We start from the raw sequence: 22,500 nt of genomic DNA, 5'->3' as shown, positions 1-22,500 counted from the left end.
ATTATTATTATTATTATTATTATTATTATTATTATTATTATTATTATTAATATTATCATTATTTTTATTATTTTATTATTATTATTTTTATTACGTTTTTCATTATTATTATTATTGTTATTTTTTTATTATCATTGATGTTGTTGTTGTTGTTTTTGTTGTTACAATTATTATTATGACTTACTATTATTGTTATCACTATGTGTGTATAAACCAATCCATTGAATATTTCCAAAACTGTGTCCAATGAAGGGCGGAAGGAGGGAGATGTGCAAGAGGAACAGGAGACTCACGTTTTTCCGCTTCAGTGCCGCCCACAATCCTGGGCTTGACAGGTAGTGTGTTGCCATCAGTTTTGCTGCGTTCGTTGCCGTCTCGCCGTTCTGGAAGCATCACACTGGTGGGAGGGGAGACAGTGTCATCAGTCACTGTGCTAAGGAGGGAATCTGTTGGTATTTCAAGTAAGAGAAAGGGTTCTTCAAAACCCAACAATTTTCTTGGTAATGGCGAGAATCCCTGAACTAAATCAGCAACATATGCTCCTACAGCACCTTAGTGCTGTGTCCTGGTGTACTGTACAGGTAGTGTGAAGTGCTGACACTTCAGGTTTTTGTGCATTCTGTAGTGGAACAGCTGTGTTGTGTTGCACAGCTGTAGAAATGGTTAACCTTTATGACTTGGACACCTGCAACCATACATTGTCGGAAGAAAGTCACTGGTATCATTGCCAGGATCTCTGGAGGACCTGTGTGCACTCCTTGGCAGACATCAGCCAACGGCCAAACGGGTGTGAAGAAAGGAGAGTGGAAAAGCGTGGAGGAATCTGTAAGGTGAGGTGTACTTACCCACTTGGGGTGTGGGAGGCTGGTAGTGGGGCGGGAAACGTCCGTCCTTGTGAACTCTGAATATCTGTTAACGGAAGCAGTGAGTCAGTGAGCGACACGGCGTGGTGTTTAGGATAAGGAAGTCCATGACTTGTTTTTCCCTCCGTTTTTGTATTTTCCAAGGAAGATTCCTTTGTCAATAGGTATATTTAATTTCTTTCTATGGACCTGATCACGGAAATGTGTATTTTCTTGTAAGAGTTAATCAGGCTAAGAAGAAATGGGAGAACATGAGCAGTTTTCTTTGAAGCTGAACCACACAGGTCTTTTGATCATTATCACAGGCAGCCTGTATGATTGCAGTGCAGTGCACACCTAGTGAAGTGTTCAGGGAAAGCAAGTTTAAGTATATCATGCATTGGTTGCTTAGCGTCTCTTGTTGTTGGTGGGGAAGTTAGGAATCCTTAATTTACCTCCCGTGCACCACACACACACACACACACACACACACACACACACACACACACACACACACACACACACACACACACACACACACACACACACACACACACACACACACACACACACACACACACACACACACACACACACACACACACACACACACACACACACACACACACACACATACACACTCCTCCAGCTCCCTACTGACCTACCCATCAAGATTTACAATGAATTTGCTCTAGAGCTAGCCACCCCTCTCTGCTTAATAATAAATTCATCTCTCTCACTGTACTCATGCCTTGTCGACTGGAAAATATTATTTTTTACACCCATCCCTAAAACTGTCAGTTCGCAATCACTAAATGACCTTAGGCCAGTCGCTATCACACCCATCTCTAGCCTCATCTGTGAAGACTTTGTGTTTGACTGGGCATACAACAAAATCAGTTCCTTCTTGGACATTCAGCAATTTGGCAATATCAGAGCCACCTCTACCTCTCACTACCTAATCAGCTTCCTTGACTTCATTCATAGGCACCTGGACAAACGAAACACCTCTCTAGCAGTTGCTTTTGTAGACTTCAGGAAAGCTTTTGATCTAGTTGATCACACTGTTGTTATCTACAAAGCTATCAGTCTGGGTCTTCCCTCTCACCTGACAGCATGGCTGGCTGATTTCCTCACGGGACGCCGGCAAGCTGGACGTTTTCAGAAACACACATCCTCTTACCAACAACTAACGTGTGGCATCCCTCAGGACACCAAGATGGGTCCACTCTTTTTCCTGATACTGATTAATAACGCTCTGACAAACACCCCTCACCGCTGGAATTACGTGGATGACAGCACCGTGGCAGTGCCACTCAGCAACAAAAACTCAGACTACACCGCATTCCAAACAACGTTGAACAGCCTGCAGGAATGGTCGGCGGAAAGCAGGATGACAATCAACCACACCAAAACTGTAGTAACACATATCTGCACCTCCTCGGCGGCAGTGCCCCCCTCCCAACTCTCCCTTGGGCCTCATCCCCTCTTAATAGTTCGGTCAGCCAAGCTGTTCGGAGTCACAGTGGACGATCAGCTGACATGGAAATTACATGTTACTGCCACAGTGAGATCGGCAGCCTACAGACTCTACATGCTGCGCAGATTCAAGTCACTGGGCACACCAGCTGATGAGTTAAAGGGGATATACATCACCTTCATCCTGCCCAAACTTATGTATGCCTCACCAGTGTGGTCTTCCTCCTTCACCTGCACTCTTCACCAACAACTGGAAAATGTCCAAAGAAGGGCCTGCAGAATCATACTTGGCCCTGCCTACTACACTGACTATGATCACGCCCTATCTACCCTCGATCTCCCCACACTGGCTACCAGACACCAAGCGGCCCTTGTCAAGATGGGTAGAGGCCTGCTGTGCCACTCACGGCTACGGCATCTCCTCCCCTGACGCACCCCAGCCAATCCATGCCAGACGACACACAAACGTGGTCATGCCACTCAAGGCCCCAAGAACTGACTGTTATCATCAGACTGCTATCCTCTCCATGGTCCAAGCCATAAACGCCGTGGTACAGTGGAACCATGCGTGCTTTGGGGTCCGAGGGGTCACCAAGCCTACGGGTTCGAATCCTGTCCACGGTCCGAGTGTAGGTTGGGCTTCCTCCATCGGGGCAACGGTTTCCTAGCGGGTGGGCTTTCAGATAGGAGGTACCCCAAAAAGTACCCCCTTTAGCCCATAAATTCCAGTGAAAACCCCACATGGTACAAATAAAAAAAAAAGTTAAGGTTCTAATCTTGAGTCTCCCTCGTTCTCCATATGTACATTTTCAGTATGTATGTACTGCATTTACTGATAAACCGTATTATTATTATTGTTATTATTATTATTATCATTATTATTATTATTATCATTATTATTATTATTATCATTATTATTATTATTATCATTGTTATTGTTATTTTTATTATTATTATTATTATTGTTATTAATAATATTATTATGTTTATTATTATTATTGTTATTATTATTACACACACACACTCTCTCTTTTAGCAACATATTAATTGATTCATTTACTTTTTCCAACTAACAGACTATAGATGTCCCGCTACAAAGCTAATGCTGAACACCATCATGACTGTAACTGCACTTTCTTCTGTATTAGGAAGAAATCAAAATCATATCTGCAGCCGCACACGCAGGTCTTCATTGACGCACAATTGGTCTGTTTTACTGATCACACAAATAACGGTGAGGTGGAGGAGAGGCGGTTCTTTCTCTTGACATTTATTGATGAGGTAGGCGTGACTAAGAACTGTGAACAAGTTATTGGTCTCAACAAGTTACATAACTCGGTCATCTCTCTTGCGTGTTTGTGTCGCTGCGTCTAATCGTGAGTGATGTCTTTTTTTTTTTTTTTTTTAACGCTACAGCAAAAGTTTCACCGAAATCTCTGAAAGAGGATGACCAAGACTCAGTTAGGAAAGCCAGAAGATCACCAGTACAGCGACCTTGAAGGAAGCCATACTGGCGATCAGACAGAATATTGTGAAGTGACATGTTTGAGAATATTCCTCTTCAGGATGGATTCAAAAACTTTAGACAAGCAAGAGATTAAAGCTATATGACGGTAGTTTGAGGGGTTAAAACGGTCACCCTTTTTTGGAACAGGCTGAATGTAGGCAAACTTCCAGCAGGAAGGAAAGGTAGAAGTAGATAGACAAAGTTGGAAGAGTTTGGCCAGCAAGGTGCAAGCACGGAAGCACAGTTTTTGAGAACAATAGGAGGTACTCCATCAGGACCATAAGCCTTGCGAGGGTTTAGGCCAGTGAGAGCATGGAAAACATCATTACGAAGAATTTTAATTGTAGACATGAAATAGTCAGAGGGAGGAGGAGAGGAGGACAAGCCCAGAATCGTCCAAGGTGGAGTTGTGAGCAAAGGTTTGAGAGAAGAGTTCAGCTTTAGAGACAGAAGAGATGGCAGTGGTGCCATCAGGATGAAATAAAGGAGGAAAGATGAAGAAGTGAAGTTATTTGAGATGTTTTTGGCTAGATGCCAGAAGTCACGAGGGAGTTTGAGTTTGAAAGATTTTGACATTTTCTATTTATGAAAGAGTGTTTGGCAAGTTGAAGAACAGACTTGGCATGATTCCGGGCAGAGATATAAAGTGCATGAGATTCAGGAGATGGAAGGCTCAAGTACCTTTTGTGGGCAACCTCTCTATCATGTATAGCACGAGAACAGGCTGAGTTAAACCAAGGTTTAGAAGGTTTAGGTTGAGATAAAGAATGAGGAATGTACGCCTCCATGCCAGACACTATCACCTCTGTTATGCGTTCAGCACAAAGAGATGGGTCTCTGACACGGAAGCAGTAATCATTCCAGGGAAAATCAGCATAATACCTCCTCAGGTCCCCCAACTGGCAGAGGCAAAACGCCAGAGGCACCTTCGTTTTGTGGGATCCTGTGGAGGGATTGGAGAAATAGGACAAGATATAGAAATGAGATTGTGATCGGAGGAGCCCAACGGAGATGAAAGGGTGACAGCATAAGCAGAAGGATTAGAGGTGAGGAAGAGATCAAGAATGTTGGGTGTGTCTCCAAGATGGTCAGGAATACGAGTAGGGTGTTGCACCAGTTGCTCTAGGTCATGGACGATAGCAAAATTGAAGGCTAGTTCACCAGGATGGTCGGTGAAGGGAGAGGAAAGCCAAAGCTGGTGGTGAACATTGAAATCTCCAATTTGGGGTCGTTATCAAAAAAGGCGTCCGACCTGGTGACATTTTTGGTCCCTTCCCCAAAAGGGGACTCCGAGTCGTTATTATATGGTTCCATTTTTCTTTTAAATTTTGATTTTCAAGTGAAGGGTGTATGTGTGGTAAGTGCATGTAGTTTTGTGTGAAGAAGGAGAGTTGGGTAGGTTGTGACTACCCCCTTGAGTTGTGAGACACAAAGAGAAACGTTCAGCAAGATCACAACTAGCTTTAATGGAATGTTCACAGCTCCCCCTGAACTGATGCTATTAGATCTATTAGGTCTGCAGGCGAGGCGTAGGGAAACCGCGCCCTGCTAACACCTTTGCATTGACTCGAGGCTTTATGTAAATCTGAGTTCTGATACTCAAATATGTTTCCTATTTTTTCTCGCAAATAGAAATCTACTGAACATTTCACATCAGGTTGATGAGGAATGATGATGGGAGACAGATGCATACCTTTACTTGCAGTAACAATACCGTTGCGTTATTGCTTAACCAACTCACCTGCTAGAAACACGCAGAGCAAAACAGCAAAGAAATTCATCTTTCCTGTAGTGGTGTTGTGCCGGACAAGACAGAAAGACAACCACTCCCAGACTGCCTCGGTGTCTGTGGCCTCGAGTTCCTTTTATAAGCGCCTCCCTTTGCCACATCCCCTTTCCTTCCCTTCAGGCTTGCGTCAGTAACATGTGTTTGTAGGTGCGGTGCGTCACGAGGCAGGCTGGCTGGGAAAGCAGTGGAGGGATGGGCAGTGTGTAAACAGTGTTACAATCATGCAGGAACCTCGTAGTTCACAGGGCGAGGCTCGTGCGGTGATCACAAGCAGGATTGTCGACACACGGTGTTCTGTAAGGCCTGTCCACTCCAGGAAACATGACATGGACACAATGTTTCTATTTTGTTTTTTAATTTTCCGGCAGACTTTTGGAAAACACATTGATGGATGGATGGATGGATAAGTGGATGAATGGATGGATGAGTTGATAGGTGCATAGATGAGTTGATAGATTGATAGATGCATGGATGGTTGAGTGGAATAATGAATGGATGGTTCAGTAGGTGAATGAATGCATATATAAGTGGTTGGATGGATCGATGTTTAGTTGATGGTTAGGTGGATGGACAAAATGAATAAATGGACGAATCAAAAGATAGATGATGAAGTGGATAGGTGGATAGATGAATGGATGTGTATGGATGCGGGTGTATGCAAATGTATAAATCAGTAATTGATGGGTGTTAAAATTAATGGATTGGTGAGCTAAATGAAGGATGGATGTGTTAAACCTTTTTATGTAAAGAAAGTGTGATTTTATTTGGGTAGCAGGCCACTGTAGATTCTGTAGTCCCACATAAAGTTATTAAGTTTATTGTTTTTATCAGTTGTTCAGCCGAGCGGTTCACAGGTTGTTTTTTTGGTGTTCTTAAGCAACCCAGGTTTAGAAGGAAAAACTCAGAATATAAAAGATTGTATATTATGTACAAACTTACAAGTACATACGGAAGTGTGTTTTCAACTCAGGAAAGTGTCCATAATGTCGCTGTGTTCACGAGTCACTTAATTCCCGCAGCACACCAGTTTGGACGCACACACACTTATCACAGCCGTACTTTCCAGTCGCCGGCTATACTCATTCTCTTACTTCCGCCGGTGCCCGCAGCGTTCAGCCTCCAGCTTGCTGATGTTGACAACAGGGCGTCGGTCATGTGACAGGGGAAATCTCAACCGGGTGTTTTTATATTGTTATTACATTTATTTATCACTTGTAGTAATACCTATATATATTGCCTCCTACCTATGGAGATTATATTAATTTGTTTTATTTAACTGAGTTAATCATGAATGCAACAACTACTTGTTTAGGTTTATAAATAGAGAAGCACCTGCAACCCCTTTTTGAGGGAAAGGCGAGGTCAGCATTCAGAAGTGATGCACCACATTATGTAAAATTGCATCAGATTTGTACAATGATTGTTATACTCATATATAATTGGTCCTACCTATCCTATGGTGGATACAGATGGATAAGATGGATGGGTGGATGGATGAACAGATTGCATGGAGTAGTAGATAGAGATAGATGGATAGATGGATTAGGGCTGAATTAATAAGAATGGATGAATGACTGAATGAATAAATAAGTAGATATAAGGATGAATGGATGTGTGGATAGATGGATGAAATATTGATTGATGAGTGGGTAGATTGATGAATGGATGAGTGAGTGGATTAGTGGCGAGATAAATGGATGAATAGATACGGTAGATGGATACATGGATGGTTGAGTGGAGTGATGTATAGATGGATGTGTGAGTTTACGTATAGAAGGATGGATAAGTTACTAATTGATAGCTAGATGGATGTTCTTACCTGATGTGGTGGGAATGAAGATATTTTGACAGTAGACTTTATAATGAAAGGGAGGAGGAATAGAACTCTGGTTATGCTGAGACTTTATTTCACGTCTATATAATGCCGTAGGATTGTGGTCAGTGTATTAGTTTTGCAAATGTCGCAGAAGAAAGAAGAAGACTCCAAACCTGAGACATTCACTCTACAAGCAATTAAAGGTTCCAATACTTAAAAGCGACTGACACATGCAGGCACGTGTTTAAAGAGGATGCTGGTCTTGGGATTGAGGGAGGCGGTGTTTTGCTTTCCAGGGTCGTCTGTGTGTTTTCCTTCCTTGTCAGTGTTGCAACGAGGCCTGATTCCTGACCTCATTGATCCAGTCAACAAAGTAGCTCACCTAGAGAACACAAAACATTAGACTGGTGTGCTGACACACACACACACACAAACACAAACACACACACACACACACACACACACACACACACACACACACACACACACACACACACACACACACACACACACACACACACACACACACACACACACACACACACACACACACACACACACACACACACACACACACACACACACACACACACACACACATTGATACAAATATGTAATTTCTACGTTAATGAGTCGTAACTGACGTGGGGAAGGGAGGCAAGGGAGGCTGGGTTGTGATGGACGTGGGTGGGACTCACCTCAGTGTACACACTTGGAACATTTGGGAGACCGCACCAGTCGTCTCCCCAAGACACCACGCCAGCCACGTAGTTCTTGTTGTTTTCTCCCTGGCAGACGAAGGGGCCGCCAGAATCACCCTAGGAAAAGTAAACGTGTATGATCATATGTGCATTAAATAGAGGTAAATTCCACTAAACCTTTTAAAATTGAACATCCTTGGAATGTCGTCTACTACACTGAACATCCTTGGTCTGTTCTCTATTTATACTCTTAAATAGAACTTTCACACGTCATCTAAAGGTAGAATAGTTTCTATTTGGGTTGGTGTTCTGAGTCGTGTCAGGCTGGTTTACTCACCCACATCCCCAGATTGTTAACTCTACAGGGGTCTTATCTGTCCATGTTTGGAGTAGGCTTCATATATATTATGTGGTGCAGTTTTCTCTCTAATGAATTTTATAAGACTGAGTGGAATAAAAATATTTTCCGAATTGTTAATTCCTCTCTGTCTGTAATCAACTACTTCCTTACTGCCGCAATGTTGTGTCCATCAAACATTATTTCTATGCCAACGGTTCTTCTGATCTTGTTAACTGTATGGCTCCCTTCCTCCCGCTACCTGGCGGCTCAAGACTTTCTTCGTTGTTTTACCTAGTCCAACTCTTTAATGCAGGAGTTAATAAGGATTTCTAGTCATTCATCCATTTATATGGTGAACTCACGGACGCCCTACCTGCTTCTGTATTTATACTTTCGCTTGACTGAAATCTTTCGTGAGGGAGGCTTCGAAACACTCCTCTGATTTTGATTATCTCTTAATTGTGAGGAGACGGACACTTCAGTCGGAACTCTTATTAGAAATTTTTGTAGATATATTGCCCTTTGCCAGTACTCCTTTTTACAAAAAAGGAGAAAGAAGGTGGTTATATGTTGTCACATCTGCAGCATCAGTAACACTCATCAATATGACCTTCATTATCAGCACCAGGGGGTTTGATTCACAGCAGGCCTGGTGGTTAGTGGTTGGGAGTTTTCCATCATGTTACTTTCTACCAAGGCAACCACTCTACTCTTTGCTCTCCACATTGGCTCAGTGTGTCTTGTTTGGCAGCGTGACATGACAAATGGTTCACGGATCTAATTGTTCTCTTTGCAAAGAACTAACCAGCAAATGTGGTGTTCATGTTCTATCACTGTAAGTACACTACTGCCCTGCGTTCCAAAAGGGAAATGTCACTATAAAAACACAACTACTAATCTTTGTGACCTGACAAACGAGATAACTAGAGCAGCTTACATTGCAGGAGCTTTTTCCACCCTCCTTGTATCCAGCGCAGATGTTACTGTCGAAAATCTTTTCATTAATGTTATCGTAACTCTTTCTGCATTCTTCGTCTGAGACGATGGGTAACCGGACTTTCCTCAACACGTCAGAGCATGTGAAGTTTTCGTTACTTATTCTGCCCCAGCCAGCCACCACACATTCACCTGCAGAAGATTTGTCGTGTGAGGCTCCATGGTAGTCAGCGGGAATCGTTATCAGTGTGATTCACTGTGATGGACTGTAAGAATCTAGAGAAACAAAGACATTTCTTCACCTGTGGATTTGGTTAGTGGTGTGGGCAGACTGATGGGAGCGACAGTCTTTCCATCCAGTTCCAGCTTCTCTGACAGCTTCAGGAGGGCAATATCATTCTCAAATGTATCATCGTCCCACCCAGGATGTAAGAGAACGGCTTCTACCTTACTGTGCTGCTCCTTATCTGAAAACAATAACGGCAACAAGCTTATTTCTTCTTTATGTAGGCGTAATCAGTTATCACTGTTGGCTATTCTCTCTCTCTCTCTCTCTCTCTCTCTCTCTCTCTCTCTCTCTCTCTCTCTCTCTCTCTCTCTCTCTCTCTCTCTCTCTCTCTCTCTCTCTCTCTCTCTCTCTCTCTCTCTCTCTCTCTCTCTCTCTCTCTCTCTCTCTCTCTCTGTCTGCCTCTTAATCAGTCTGTCTGTTGGGCAGTCACCGTGCAATACGGGAACTAATTATAGTCTGTTCACTTATCACTTTGGGTGAGCGAGCTGTGTGAGTCTATGTGGGTAGCTACATGAACACTCTCATTATTGATAACTATGTTTGTTTCTCTTTCTTTTTTACATTCATCTCGTTTCAACATATTTTTCATCACATTGAAAATAAGAAGAAGTAACAGTAACTGAAGCGTTCAATTTAACATTATAATGAAAAAGAAATAACGAAGAAAATGTATGAGTGAGCTCGAGGCTGACGTGGCCAAGACGTGTGAATCGGGACCGTATTCTGAAGCTCTTTGCTGTCACACATCGAGCACTTTCATACGCTAGAGATGATTCTCAAGAGTGTCTCTTCTGTCACTACCATGGAAATCTGGCGTTAATCTGTCAGTAGCACTGTAAAAGACACCCTCAAGAACCCCTGTAACTAGTGTCTTTTGAATGTAGATATGGTGCATCACAGAAATGTTACCAGATTTTAACAGCGTAGTTCAGACGTCAGCTTCGTATTTCAGACTCCAAGACAGTATTGTAGACCTCAACATGGTATTTCAGCAGTCACCACCATATTTCAAACCTACCCTTTCTTCTCTAGAGCTATCTATTCTCGTCCATCACTCTCCTAACACCGCACCATTCTCTTTGAATCATCACCGTGGTTTCTAAGGTGTCACCTTCCAACTTCACAACCCGACCCCCCTTCACTGACATGTTGCCTAAACAGTCAAAAGTTATCATCTTACTAAAACTTATCACCCTGCACTGGTCTGCCCTGTTCAGTATCTTCCCGCCGCACGTTGTCTTGCCACCCTGTCCTTGGCCTCACAAACTGTCAAAGATCATCAAAGATCATCTACCTATTCATGCCTCCTCACTCTGGCAGTGCTCGCCAGATTGCTTTGCTCCCTCACATCTTAATGAAAGTTCCCTGAACCACCCAGGGCTTCAGTAATCTGTGTACCAGAGTTGTGGCCTTTGTGTAGTGTACATAGAAAGTTTTTACCTTCAACTGCTGATAATTCATGTTCACCGGCTATGATCTTAAAGCTCGTGTCATAATCAACGCAGTGAGCGGCGGTCATGATCCACCACTCGTCTATCACGGAGGCGCCGCATATTCGTTTATATTTTTTCAGTTTGGGGTTGTACACCTGCACTACGACCACCCACGGGAACTCGTCTGTAACACCATGAAATACATTATTTTAATGTTAATACTGTTGTTATTATTATTGTTATTATTATTATTAAATAATTATTATTATTATTATTATTATTATTATTATTATTATTATTATTATTATTATTATTATTATTATTATTATTATTATTATTATTATTATTATTATTATTATTATTATTATTATTATTATTGTTATTATTATTAATATTATTATTATTTTTATTATCTATTATTATTTTATTAGTATTATTTATTATTGTTATTATTATTATTATTATTATTATTTTTATTATTATTATTATTATTATTATTATTATTATTATTATTATTATTATTATTATTATTATTATTATTATTATTATTATTATTATTATTTTTGTTGTGATTATTATTATTCCTGTTGTTATTATTATTATAATGTACAGACAAACCAATCCATTGAATATTTCCAAAACTGTGTCCAATGAAGGGCGGAAGGAGGGAGATGTGCAAGAGGAACAAGAGGCTCACGTTTTTCCGCTTCAGTGCCGTCCACGATCCTGGGCTTGAAAGAAAGTGTGTTGCCATCAGTTTTGCTGCGTTCGTTGCCGTCTCGCCGTCCTGGAAGCATCACACTGGTGGGAGGGGAGACAATGTCATCAGTCACAGGGCAAGGGAGCGAATCTTTTTTTTATTTTATTATTTATACCATGTGGGCTTTTCACGGGAATTTATGGGCTAAAGGGGATACTTTTTAGGGTACCTCCTATCTCAAAGCCCACCTGCTAGGAAACCGTTGCCCTGAGTGAGGAAGCCCAACCTGCACTCAGACCGTGGACAGAATTCGAACCCGTGCGCTTGGAGACCCCTCGGATCCCAAAGCACGCATGGTTCCACTGTACCACGGCGCCCCCCATCTGTTGGTATTTCAAGTTAATAGTTTTCTTTAAAACCCAAAGATATTATTGATAATGGCCCTGAACTAAATCAGCACCATATACTCCTACAGCAGCTCAGCGCTGTGTCCTGGTGTACTGCACAGGTAGTGTGAAGTGCTGACACTGCAGACTTGTGTGCCGTCTGTAGTGAAACAGCTGCGTTGTGTTACACTGCTGTAGTAATGGTTAACCTTGGTGGCTTGGACACGTGCACCGACACACTGTCGGAAGAAAGTCACTGGTATCATTGCCAGGATCTCTGGAGGACCTGTGTGCACTCCTTGGCAGACATCAGCCAACCGCCCAAACGAGTGTGAGGAAAAGAGAGTGGAAAAGAGTGGAGGAATCCATAAGGTGAGGTGTACTTACCCATTGGGCGTGTGGGAGGTGGGCACCGGGTCGTGGAACGTCCTTCCCTGTGAACTCTGAATGCCTGTTGAGGGAAGAAGTAAGTCTCTGAGCGATACGGTGTGGTGTTCAAGATAAGGAAATATACGACTCGTTTTCCCTCCGTGTTCTTTGTTTTTCCGTGAAAGATTCTCTTGTGAAGGGGTATATGCCATTTAAATCCGTGGAACCGATCACGGTAATGTGTATTTTTTTTGTAAGAGTTAAGCTGTCATCTAAGAAGAGATGGGAGAATATGAGCAGTTATCTTTGAAGTTGAACCACACAGGTCTTCTAATCATTATCCCAGACGCCTGTATGATTGCAGTGCAGTGCTCACCCAGTGAAGTGTTTAGGGAAAGGAAGTTTAAGTATACCATGCATTAGTTGCTTAGCGTCTCTTGTTGTTGGTGGTGATATTAGCAACTCCTCTATTTATCTCCCGTACGACACACACACACACACACACACACACACACACACACACACACACACACACACACACACACACACACACACACACACACACACACACACACACACACACACACACACACACACACACACTTTTAACGACATATTAATAGATTCATTTACTTTTTCCAACTAACAGACTATGGATGTCCTGCTACAAAGCTAATGCTGAACACCATCATGACTGGAACTGCATTTACTTCTGTATAAGGAAGAAATCAAAATCCTATCTGTAGCCGCACACGCAGGTCTTCATTGACGCACAGTTGGTCTGTTTTACTGATCACACAAATCACAGTGAGGTGGAGGAGAGGCAGTTCTTTCTCTGCATTTATTGATGAGGTGGGCGTGTCTATAAAAACTGCGAACAAGTTATCGGTCTCAATTTCTTATAATATAACATATTACTTCATTGTAAAACACTTTGAATATACTTTAGTAGTTATAAAAGAACACATGAAATCAACTTACCACCATGACATTTTGTTTGTGGTGCGAAATTAAGATATATAACTCAGTCACCTCCCTGGTGTGTTTGTGTAGCTGTTTCTAATCGTGAGTGACGCCTGCTGGTGATGATTGGGGAGACCGCGCCCTGCTAACACCTGGACATCGACTCGAGGCTTTATGTAAATATGAATTCTGATACTCAAGTATGTTACATATGTTTTGTATCATATAGAAGACTGTTGAACCATTGACATCAGGTTGTAGACTATAGAGGAATAATGATGGGAGACAGATGCATACCTTACGTGCATTAACAATACCTTTGCAATCTACATTATTACTTTGCCAAACTCACCTGCTAGAAACACGCAGAGCAAAACAGCAAAGAAGTTCATCTTTCCTGTAGTGGTGTTGTGCCTGTCAAGACACGGAAAGACAACGACTCCCAGACTGCCTCGGTGTCTTGTGGCTGATCATTTCCTCGAGTTCCTTTTATAAGCGTCTCCTTGTGCCACATCCCCACTCCTTCCCTCCAGGTTTGTGTCAGTAACGTGTTGTGTTTGTAGGTGCGGTGCGTCACGAGGCTGGCTAGCATGCTGGGAAGTATGTCGCAGAGGGATGGGTATTGTGTAAACCAAGGTAAAAACAGTGTCACAATAATAAAGGAACCTCGTAGTTCACAGGGCGAGGCTCGTGCGGTGATCACAAGCAGGATTGTCGACACACGGCTGTCTGTAAGGCCTGTCCACTCCAGGAAACGACATGGAGACAGTGTGTCCCAATTTTGTTTCTTAAATGTTCCATCAAACATTTAGGAAACACATTAATGGATGCATGGATGGATAATTGGATGAATGGATGGATGAGTTGATGGATGGATAGATAGATGGATGAATGGATGGTTAGTTCAGTAATTGAATGGATGCATAAGTGGTCGGTTGGAGCGATGTTTAGTTGATTATTGGATGGATGGGACAAAATGGATAGATGGATGAATGAAAAGATAGATGATAATGTGGATAAGTGGAAAGATGAATGGATAAATAGATAGTGGAGAATGTAAATGAAGAGATCAAGAATTTATTAGTGTTAAGATTGATGGATTGACGAGCTAAATAATGGATAGATGGATAAGATGTATGGGTGGATCGAAGAACAGATTGCATGGAGTAGTGGATAGAGATGGATGGATAGATGGATTAGGGCTGAATTGATAAATGAAGGGATGAATGGTTGAATGAATAGATAAGTAGATGTAAGGATAAAGGGATGTGTGGATAGATGGATGGGATATGATTGGTAAGTGGATACATTGATGAATGGATGAGTGAGTGGATTAGTGGCGAGATAAATTGATGAATACATAGGTGGATACATGGATGGTTGAGTGGAGTGATGGACAGATGGATGTGTGAATTTACGCTTACAAGGATAGATAAGTTAATTGATTGGTAGATAGATGATCTCACCTGATGTGGTGGGAATGAAGATATTCTGACAGTAGACTTTATAATGAAAGGGAGGAGGAATAGAACTCTGGTTATGGTGTGACTTGATTTCACGTCTATATCATACCGTAGGATTGTGGTCAGTGTATTAGTTTTGTAAATGTCTCAGAAGAAACACTAAGACTCCAAGCCTGAGACATTCACTGTACAAGCAATTAAAGGTTCCAATACTTAAAAGCGACTGACACATGCAGGCACGTGTTGAAAGAGTGTATTGTGATGTGATTTGTGAAGTAGTTTGAGGAGTGGTCCTCCATGGTGTCTTTGCCAATGGAGGATGCTGATCTTGGCATTGAGGGTGGCGGTGTTTTGCATTCCAGGGTCGTCTGTGTGTTTTCCTTCCTTGCCGTGATGGGTCGCATGGGTCAGTGTTGCAACGACTCCTGATTCCTGACCTCATTGATCCAGTCAACAAAGTAACTCACCTAGAGAACACAAAACATTAGACTGGCTTGGTGACACACACACACACACACTCACACACACACACACACACACACACACACACACACACACGCGCGCGCGCCCGGTAGCTCAGTGGTTAGAGCGCTGGCTTCACAAGCCAGAGGACCGGGGTTCGATTCCCCGGCCGGATGGAGATATTTGGGTGTGTCTCCTTTCACGTGTAGCCCCTGTTCACCTGGCAGTGAGTAGGTACGGGATGTAAATCGAGGAGTTGTGGCCTTGTTGTTTCGGTGTGTGGTGTGTGCCTGGTCTCAGGCCTATCCGAAGATCGGAAATAATGAGCTCTGAGCTCGTTCCTTAGGGTAACGTCTGGCTGTCTCGTCAGAGACTGCAGCAGATCAAACAGGGAAACACACACACACACACACACACACACACACACACACACACACACACACACACACACACACACACACACACACATACGCGCGCGGACACACACACACATTCACACATACACACACACATTTTAATGCAATTATGTAATTTCTGTGAGTCGTAGCTGACGTGGGGAAAGGAGACAAGGGAGGCTGAGTCGTGATGGACGTAGCTGGGTCTCACCTCAGTGTACACACCAGGAATATCTGGAAGACCGCACTGGTCGGCCCAAGACACCACGCCAGCCACGTAGGTCTCGTTGTGTTTTTCCTGGCAAAGTAGTGGACCGCCAGAATCAGCCTAGGAAGAGCATATATGCATCAAATTGAGATTAATACACTAAACCTTTCTACATGAACATCCTCGAAATATCTTCTGCTATACTGAACATCCTTTGTCTGTCCTTTATTTGTATTCTACAGTAAACAGGAAATTTCATGTCATCTGTAGCTGGAACAGATTCCACGAAAGCAGGTGTTATGAGTCGTCTCCAGAGGCGGGTGGTCCGATTGTGAATTCTGATTTTCTGATTATCCGATGGATTGGACTTGCATTTTCGAATTATTATTTTCTTCTTTCATATAATGGCCTTTAGAGCCTGTAGGTCTCCTTCAAGAGTATAGGAAGCGCTCTCCACCTTCCACCCATTAGCGGTGTAGGCAATCTTTGGTGTAAAGCAATTACACCTCCACCTAGAACCTGAGTATTATGGTGACATATAGGTAACTTTAACCACTCGACAAATGACAAAGTTTCAAGGCGGCACGTGGTGGGATTCAAATTTACGCATGGGCGTGTGCCCGATCTCACGCTCACCACCTTATCTACAACGCCACCGCCTCCTTAATGGAATCGTACTAACCCTCACCAAACGAATCGGATAATTGCAATCGGGTTATCGAAGATTTTAATTGATCTGCGTTGTATCTGGGTTGACGTCTTTGTTTTTTTCATAATTGCAGTTTCTTGACAAATGTATGTATGTTATATCCAAGTATATATATATATATATATATATATATATATATATATATATATATATATATATATATATATATATATATATATATATATATATATATATATATATATATATGGACAAGTGAATGAATGAATCAGTGGACGGATGTATCAGTGGATGGATGGTTTGGTAGGTCGGTGCGCCCAACATGATCAAATGCAATAAAAAAAAAAAAAAAAAGCAATAAGGAGTACATACATATACATACTCTCCATTTTCTCAGCTAGGCAACGTTTTGTTTCAGTTATAAAAAAAAAAATAATAACTTGTTGTGTAAACAAAATTGACAAAATAAGTTCATGGTTTTGAAACAACACGCCAACAGCACCAAATATCCACACAGCACCAGAGCGAGACTGCAGATTTCCATATAATTATAAGCAATGTTACGAGTTTTGCGGTTACCCATGAAAAGTTAGTTTCTTGATTGATTAGAGAAAATGGGTATGTTTGTACTGCATGGGAAACTTAAACATACTCACATCATTGAAAGAAACACGCAAAGTTATGGGTGCTTCTGTGTTAGGAGGGAAGGAAGGTGGCAAGGGACAGTGTGAAGGGTGAGAGGTGAGGGAACAGAAGTGAGAAGTTATGGGTAACGGGTGAGAGCTGACGGGTGATAGATGATGAGTGAAGAATGAGTGGTGGCGAGTGAGGCACGAGGAGTAATGGGTGAGGAGTGGTGGCACTGGTGGGTGAGGAGAGACAGGTGATAAGGGGCTCAACGTGCAGGATACAGGGAGAAAAGTAAGGATCGAAGTGTGAGGGATGGGAAATATTGATACAGGAGTCATTGGCTGCACATATGAGGAAGGAGAAAGAGATCATAAAACTCACTCCCTGCCTCTGTTACTCTCTCTCTCTCTCTCACAGTACTCAGAGCCACACACACACACACACACACACACACACACCATGTTGGGCGCGGTGACTGCTACTACTCATGTGTATACAACTCTCATATGGCTGGAGACGCAATGCTATCCTCTCAAATAAAACAAAGAACAAGAAAAGAACAATTGTACCATGGCCTGATGGCAGCAGTGACCTTGCAGCGCTGGGCCACATCCCTCTCGGTGCAGTGACCCTAATTACCGGCGTCATGGTGGCCCTGGCAACTCTAGTCGTTTACTCACCCTGACTCATCTTTGCCCTTGCACGAGAATGGATGACGTGAGGCGTGCGTCCCGTATGTGTGTCAGTGGTGGCGGCAATGCATGGGTGAGGGCAGCAGTATCGATCTAGTATTAGAAGCAATGGTCTGGTGTACGTCGAGCTAATTGTCGCCGGTACTGGCCTGGCTCTCATGCCGAGGTCAGTAGTTTACAGCTGGTGGGCGGGGCTGGGCAAGAGAGACAATGCCAGGCTTCCACTTTCCCAGCCACTTCTTAGCGTGTATCCCCTTATGAGTGAGCTGCCACTGCATGGCCACCTGAAGATATGGTAAGAGTAGAATGTGTGAGGTACCGGTGCCTAGGAAAAACATGGGAAGAGTGGGAGGGGACGAAGGGTGAGGCGCAGAGAGGCATCGGCGATCTGGCAGCAGCCGAGGGGAGCGGCGGGCGGGGGCCTTGAACAGGTTGTTGTGGCGAGCGCGTCAGTCGCATGTGAGGCGGCGTACTGGTAATCGCGCCACTTGTTCTATCCGTGTGTCTTCTCGCTCATTCCCGCAACCAAGTGTTCGTCACGTGTTCTGTTTATACTCCCTTCACCACCATGCCCGGCGCCCACACTGCCGCCCTGCTCCTTGCTGACGCCTCTTCTCGCCCCCGTCAGCTGCTCATCACCTGACCAGCGTGTCGTTGGGAGATCGTGCTGTACATCCGACGTAGCATTACGACTGTGTGTGTGTGTGTGTGTGTGTGTGTGTCTGAGTGTGAGTGCTACCTGCCGCGTGTGTCGCCACCATGAGCGTCGCTCCCCCGATGAACGCTTCGGTGCTGGACGCTGTGGTGGAGGCAGGGAACTTGACGCAGTGGGACACCCTCAACGTGCCGTACTTCATCAGTGAGGTGCTGGTGGCAGTGGTGGCGGTGATCGGAAACGCACTTACCATCACCGTGTTTGTGGTGGAGCGAAAGCTTCGCCGCCGCACCAATTACTACATCGTGTCCCTGGCGTTGGCGGACCTACTGGTGGGGGTGTTTGGGATTCCCTTCGCTATCCTCACTTCCGTTGGACTGCCGCGGCCTCTGTGGGCGTGTCTCTTCATGCTGTCCACGCTGCTCGTCCTGTGCACAGTGTCCATCTTTTGCCTGCTGGCCGTCAGCGTGGACCGCTACTGGGCCATCCTGCACCCACTGCGCTACTCCAGGGTCATGACCGCCAGGATCGCCCGCCGTGAGTACTGCCTCCCCTCCCTCCCATGTCCTTGGCGCCGTGCCGGCCATGTGGCTCGGCTTGTGATGGCAGCGGGCGGATGTCTTGCTTTCACTGTGTTGGTTCATTTCATCGGCTAAATGCTTACTTCTCCCATTAGTAAACATCAGATCGGTGGCTCATCTTTTGGCCTCCTGGCAAACACCTGTTGATGGATTCTCGTCCACAAATAGCATTTATTAATTAAAGTTACCATCTATTGATTTGTTTTTATTTGTTTATGTATTAATTTATTCATTTATTTATTCACTTTTACTTGAAGTTAGTTCCTCGATTTGTTGTCGCGTGTATGGAACTCAATTTTGGCGTCGTGGATCCAGCACAGAGCCAGACAAAAACTCGATAGTGCTTTCCAAGATGCACGTAGGATCGTATAAATGCATATATTCCTTTCACATAATAAAACAGAGCTTCCCTCATGCCACACTCAGATAATGTTTTCCTGTGCGTACTGGAATATATTGCGGTTAATTTTTTATGTTGAGATACTGACTACACTGATTTATGTTGGTCGTTTGGGATGAGTCTTCGCATCACACCGCTTACTGGATGGCGTGTGCAGTGCGGCGGCGAGGTCACTGCAAGGCCGCGGCTAGGGAGCGAACTGGTGCCCAGGAGAAAGCGAAAGTGCGTATAAGAATTGGCGGGACGACAGGTTGTGCTGCTGAAAGATTGTGTGACTCGGTAGAGAGAGAGAGAGAGAGAGAGAGAGAGAGAGAGAGAGAGAGAGAGAATCCACAGGTGTTTTTTCATTGGGTCTTTATGGTTAATTGTTTATTTGTTAGTTGTATTTGTGATCGTGTCTTTTCTTTCTTTTCTTTCTTTTTTTTTTGTCTTCAATATACTGATGCAAAAACTAGAAAAAGAAGATGCAATCAAAGACAAACATTTCATTCTGTCATAACTCTCTCTCTCTCTCTCTCTCTCTCTCTCTCTCTCTCTCTCTCTCTCTCTCTCTCTCTCTCTCTCTCTCTCTCTCTCTCTCTCTCTCTCTCTCTCTGCTTGCGTGTGATCATCGTGCCTTTGTAGTATATAATATCTGAAGAGTCTATGTTATGAGAGAGAGAGAGAGAGAGAGAGAGAGAGAGAGAGAGAGAGAGAGAGAGAGAGAGAGAGAGAGAGAGAGAGAGAGCTGAGTAGGTAGCAAAATTTTATGATGCTTACAGTTGGCCCGGTAATCTCAAACGCCTTGTGGTTGTATATTTCTTATCGACGCCTCGTGTGTTTGCGTGTTGTCGTGTTAGTACGTACGTCTCAAGTGGAGGACTGAAAGCAAGGAGGGCTGAGGCAATTAGCTGACCAACGTGTGTGCTGTGATTTGTTTCCTTGTAGTCGTGAACGTTACACTCTGCATGTCAGTTACTAGGACTGTTATCAATCCCTTAAGTACCAGGACGCGTTTTTATATTCATTCCGGTAACTATTTGGCGATTTTCTACAGCTTCATAAACTCATGTGGGGATTACAATAGTAAAGACTCTGGCTATTAATCTTTTGACCTCCATAGACCTTTTCTAATGTCAAAAAAATGGTCTAATCTTACACAAACCTCAAGATAAAATGTCCCAGTATTGAAAGGGTTAATTTCTTCAGCTTCAGGACGCGTTTTCATTTTCATTCTGGTTACTATTTGGCGATTTTATACAGCTTCAGAAACATATGTTAGGATTAGAATAGTAAAGAATTTGGATATTTATTTTTAACCTAATGCTAATAAACTCGTCTAATCATATCCAAAAATCAAGGTAAAAATGCATCTCCGTATTGAAAAAGGTTAAAGGCTTCTCACGGGTGTTATTCTCACTGGCTATGCAGAATATTACCAATTTTTCTGTTGTGATGTGATTCCCGTACTCTTAAGCGTTTTGTTCCTTCGTCAATACTACTTTAATCCCTTCAGTACTGAGACGCATTTTTACCTTGCATTTTTGGGTATAATTTGACGATTTTCCTTTCATTAGGAAGATTTTATGGAGGTTAAAAGATTAATGGCAAGAACTCTTTACTATTCTAATCCCAGCATATGTTTTTGAAACTGTATAAAATCGCCAAATACAAACCAGAATCAATACGAAAACGCGTCCTGGTACTGAAGAGATGAAAATGCTACATACTTCTTACATCTATACTTCTTACACTTTCACTACAATTAGACAAACACCTTGAAATCCCCCCAGTAACTCTCCAGCTATCCACGGAGCCAATTACAAGAAGCTGAGATAGGAATAGATAGTACTGCGCGGGATTCAAAGTGTTCTAAGAGGTTACTGCCGCGACTGCCCTGCCTTCACTTGTCCTGGTGTGTATCGTTGTTTGACTTTTATTTTTGTGTCTTGCCATTACACACTTATTTCCTGAAGGTTGATTCTCTCTCTCTCTCTCTCTCTCTCTCTTGATTTTCTTTCCATATTTTGGTTCTTCTGTCTCTTTCTATGCATTTTTTTTTCTTCGTCTTATTTGCCTTTCCATTTCTATAATTTTCCTTTATATTTCTCGTTTTTCCCTCTCCTCTCTCATATTTCATCCTTAACAATCTCTCTCTCTCTCTCTCTCTCTCTCTCTCTCTCTCTCTCTCTCTCTCTCTCTCTCTCTCTCTCTCTCTCTCTCTCTCTCTCTCTCTCTCTCTCTCTCTCTCTCTCTCTCTCTCTCTCTCTCTCTCTCTCTCTCTCTCTCTCTCTCTCTCTCTCTCTCTCTCTCTCTTATTCCTTTTACCTTTCCTTTTCATCCATGCATCACTTCCTCTACTGCTATATTTGTTTCTTGTTTTTTTTTCATTATTTTCTCCTCAATTTTCCATTATCAAACTTCTGTTCTCCATCTCTTTATCCATTTCCGTTTCTTCTTCCTTCCCTCCTTCCCTTCCTTCTTATCTCTCCCTCTTATTCATCATTTCCTCTTTTTTTTTTTTATACCATGTGGGCTTTTCACGGGAATTTATGGGCTAAAGGGGATGCTTCTTCGGGTACCACCTATCTCAAAGCCCACCCGCTAGGAAACCGTTGCCCCGAGTATACCTATCTCCTATCTCCTATCTTCATTTCCTCCCTCATACTTCACTCTCGATCTTCCTTCCTCATTTCTGCTCCTCTGTTACATTTTACTGCTCATCCATCACTGCTCCATGCTCTCTCTCTCTCTCTCTCTCTCTCTCTCTCTCTCTCTCTCTCTCTCTCTCTCTCTCTCTCTCTCTCTCTCTCTCTCT

General features: G+C 43.1%; 2 protein-coding genes and 1 long non-coding RNA gene across 8 annotated transcripts in view; 1 reads left to right on the top strand and 2 right to left on the bottom strand.

Moving 5' to 3' along the window:
• The window catches only part of LOC123516964 (trypsin-1-like), a 29,238-nt gene extending 15,200 nt beyond the window's left edge, over nucleotides 1-14,038 (bottom strand). Inside the window, exons 1-8 of one of the 3 annotated variants that reach the window (XM_045276757.1) lie at nucleotides 13,903-14,038; nucleotides 12,606-12,669; nucleotides 11,830-11,933; nucleotides 11,140-11,316; nucleotides 9,713-9,877; nucleotides 9,412-9,602; nucleotides 8,132-8,251; nucleotides 7,507-7,815 (exon numbers count right to left, since the gene is read on the bottom strand). In XM_045276757.1, coding sequence (XP_045132692.1) covers nucleotides 7,756-7,815; nucleotides 8,132-8,251; nucleotides 9,412-9,602; nucleotides 9,713-9,877; nucleotides 11,140-11,316; nucleotides 11,830-11,933; nucleotides 12,606-12,669; nucleotides 13,903-13,942 — 921 coding nt within the window. In that variant the 5' untranslated portion in view covers nucleotides 13,943-14,038 and the 3' untranslated portion in view covers nucleotides 7,507-7,755. Of the gene's footprint in view, nucleotides 1-7,506; nucleotides 7,816-8,131; nucleotides 8,252-9,411; nucleotides 9,603-9,712; nucleotides 9,878-11,139; nucleotides 11,317-11,829; nucleotides 11,934-12,605; nucleotides 12,670-13,902 lie in introns of those variants that run through there. The other 2 variants (XM_045276759.1, XM_045276761.1) reach the window with 2 other exon arrangements.
• A 1,046-nt stretch (nucleotides 14,039-15,084) lies between these two features.
• LOC123516956 lies at nucleotides 15,085-16,681 on the bottom strand. The gene is made up of 2 exons (XR_006678345.1): nucleotides 16,082-16,681; nucleotides 15,085-15,480 (listed from the first exon to the last, which is right to left on the bottom strand). It is a non-coding gene; the product is annotated as an uncharacterized LOC123516956 (long non-coding RNA).
• A 1,317-nt stretch (nucleotides 16,682-17,998) lies between these two features.
• The window catches only part of LOC123516859, a 197,691-nt gene continuing 193,189 nt past the window's right edge, over nucleotides 17,999-22,500 (top strand). Inside the window, exon 1 of one of the 4 annotated variants that reach the window (XM_045276560.1) lies at nucleotides 17,999-19,259. In XM_045276560.1, coding sequence (XP_045132495.1) covers nucleotides 18,827-19,259 — 433 coding nt within the window. In that variant the 5' untranslated portion in view covers nucleotides 17,999-18,826. The remainder of the gene's footprint in view (nucleotides 19,260-22,500) is intronic. The other 3 variants (XM_045276561.1, XM_045276562.1, XM_045276563.1) reach the window with 3 other exon arrangements.

This window comes from Portunus trituberculatus, chromosome 41, assembly GCF_017591435.1.
Source record: "Portunus trituberculatus isolate SZX2019 chromosome 41, ASM1759143v1, whole genome shotgun sequence".
In the NCBI taxonomy this organism is placed as follows: Eukaryota; Metazoa; Arthropoda; class Malacostraca; order Decapoda; family Portunidae; genus Portunus; species Portunus trituberculatus.
Note: the sequence above shows the minus strand (reverse complement) of the source record. Positions and strands in the feature narration are given on the sequence as shown.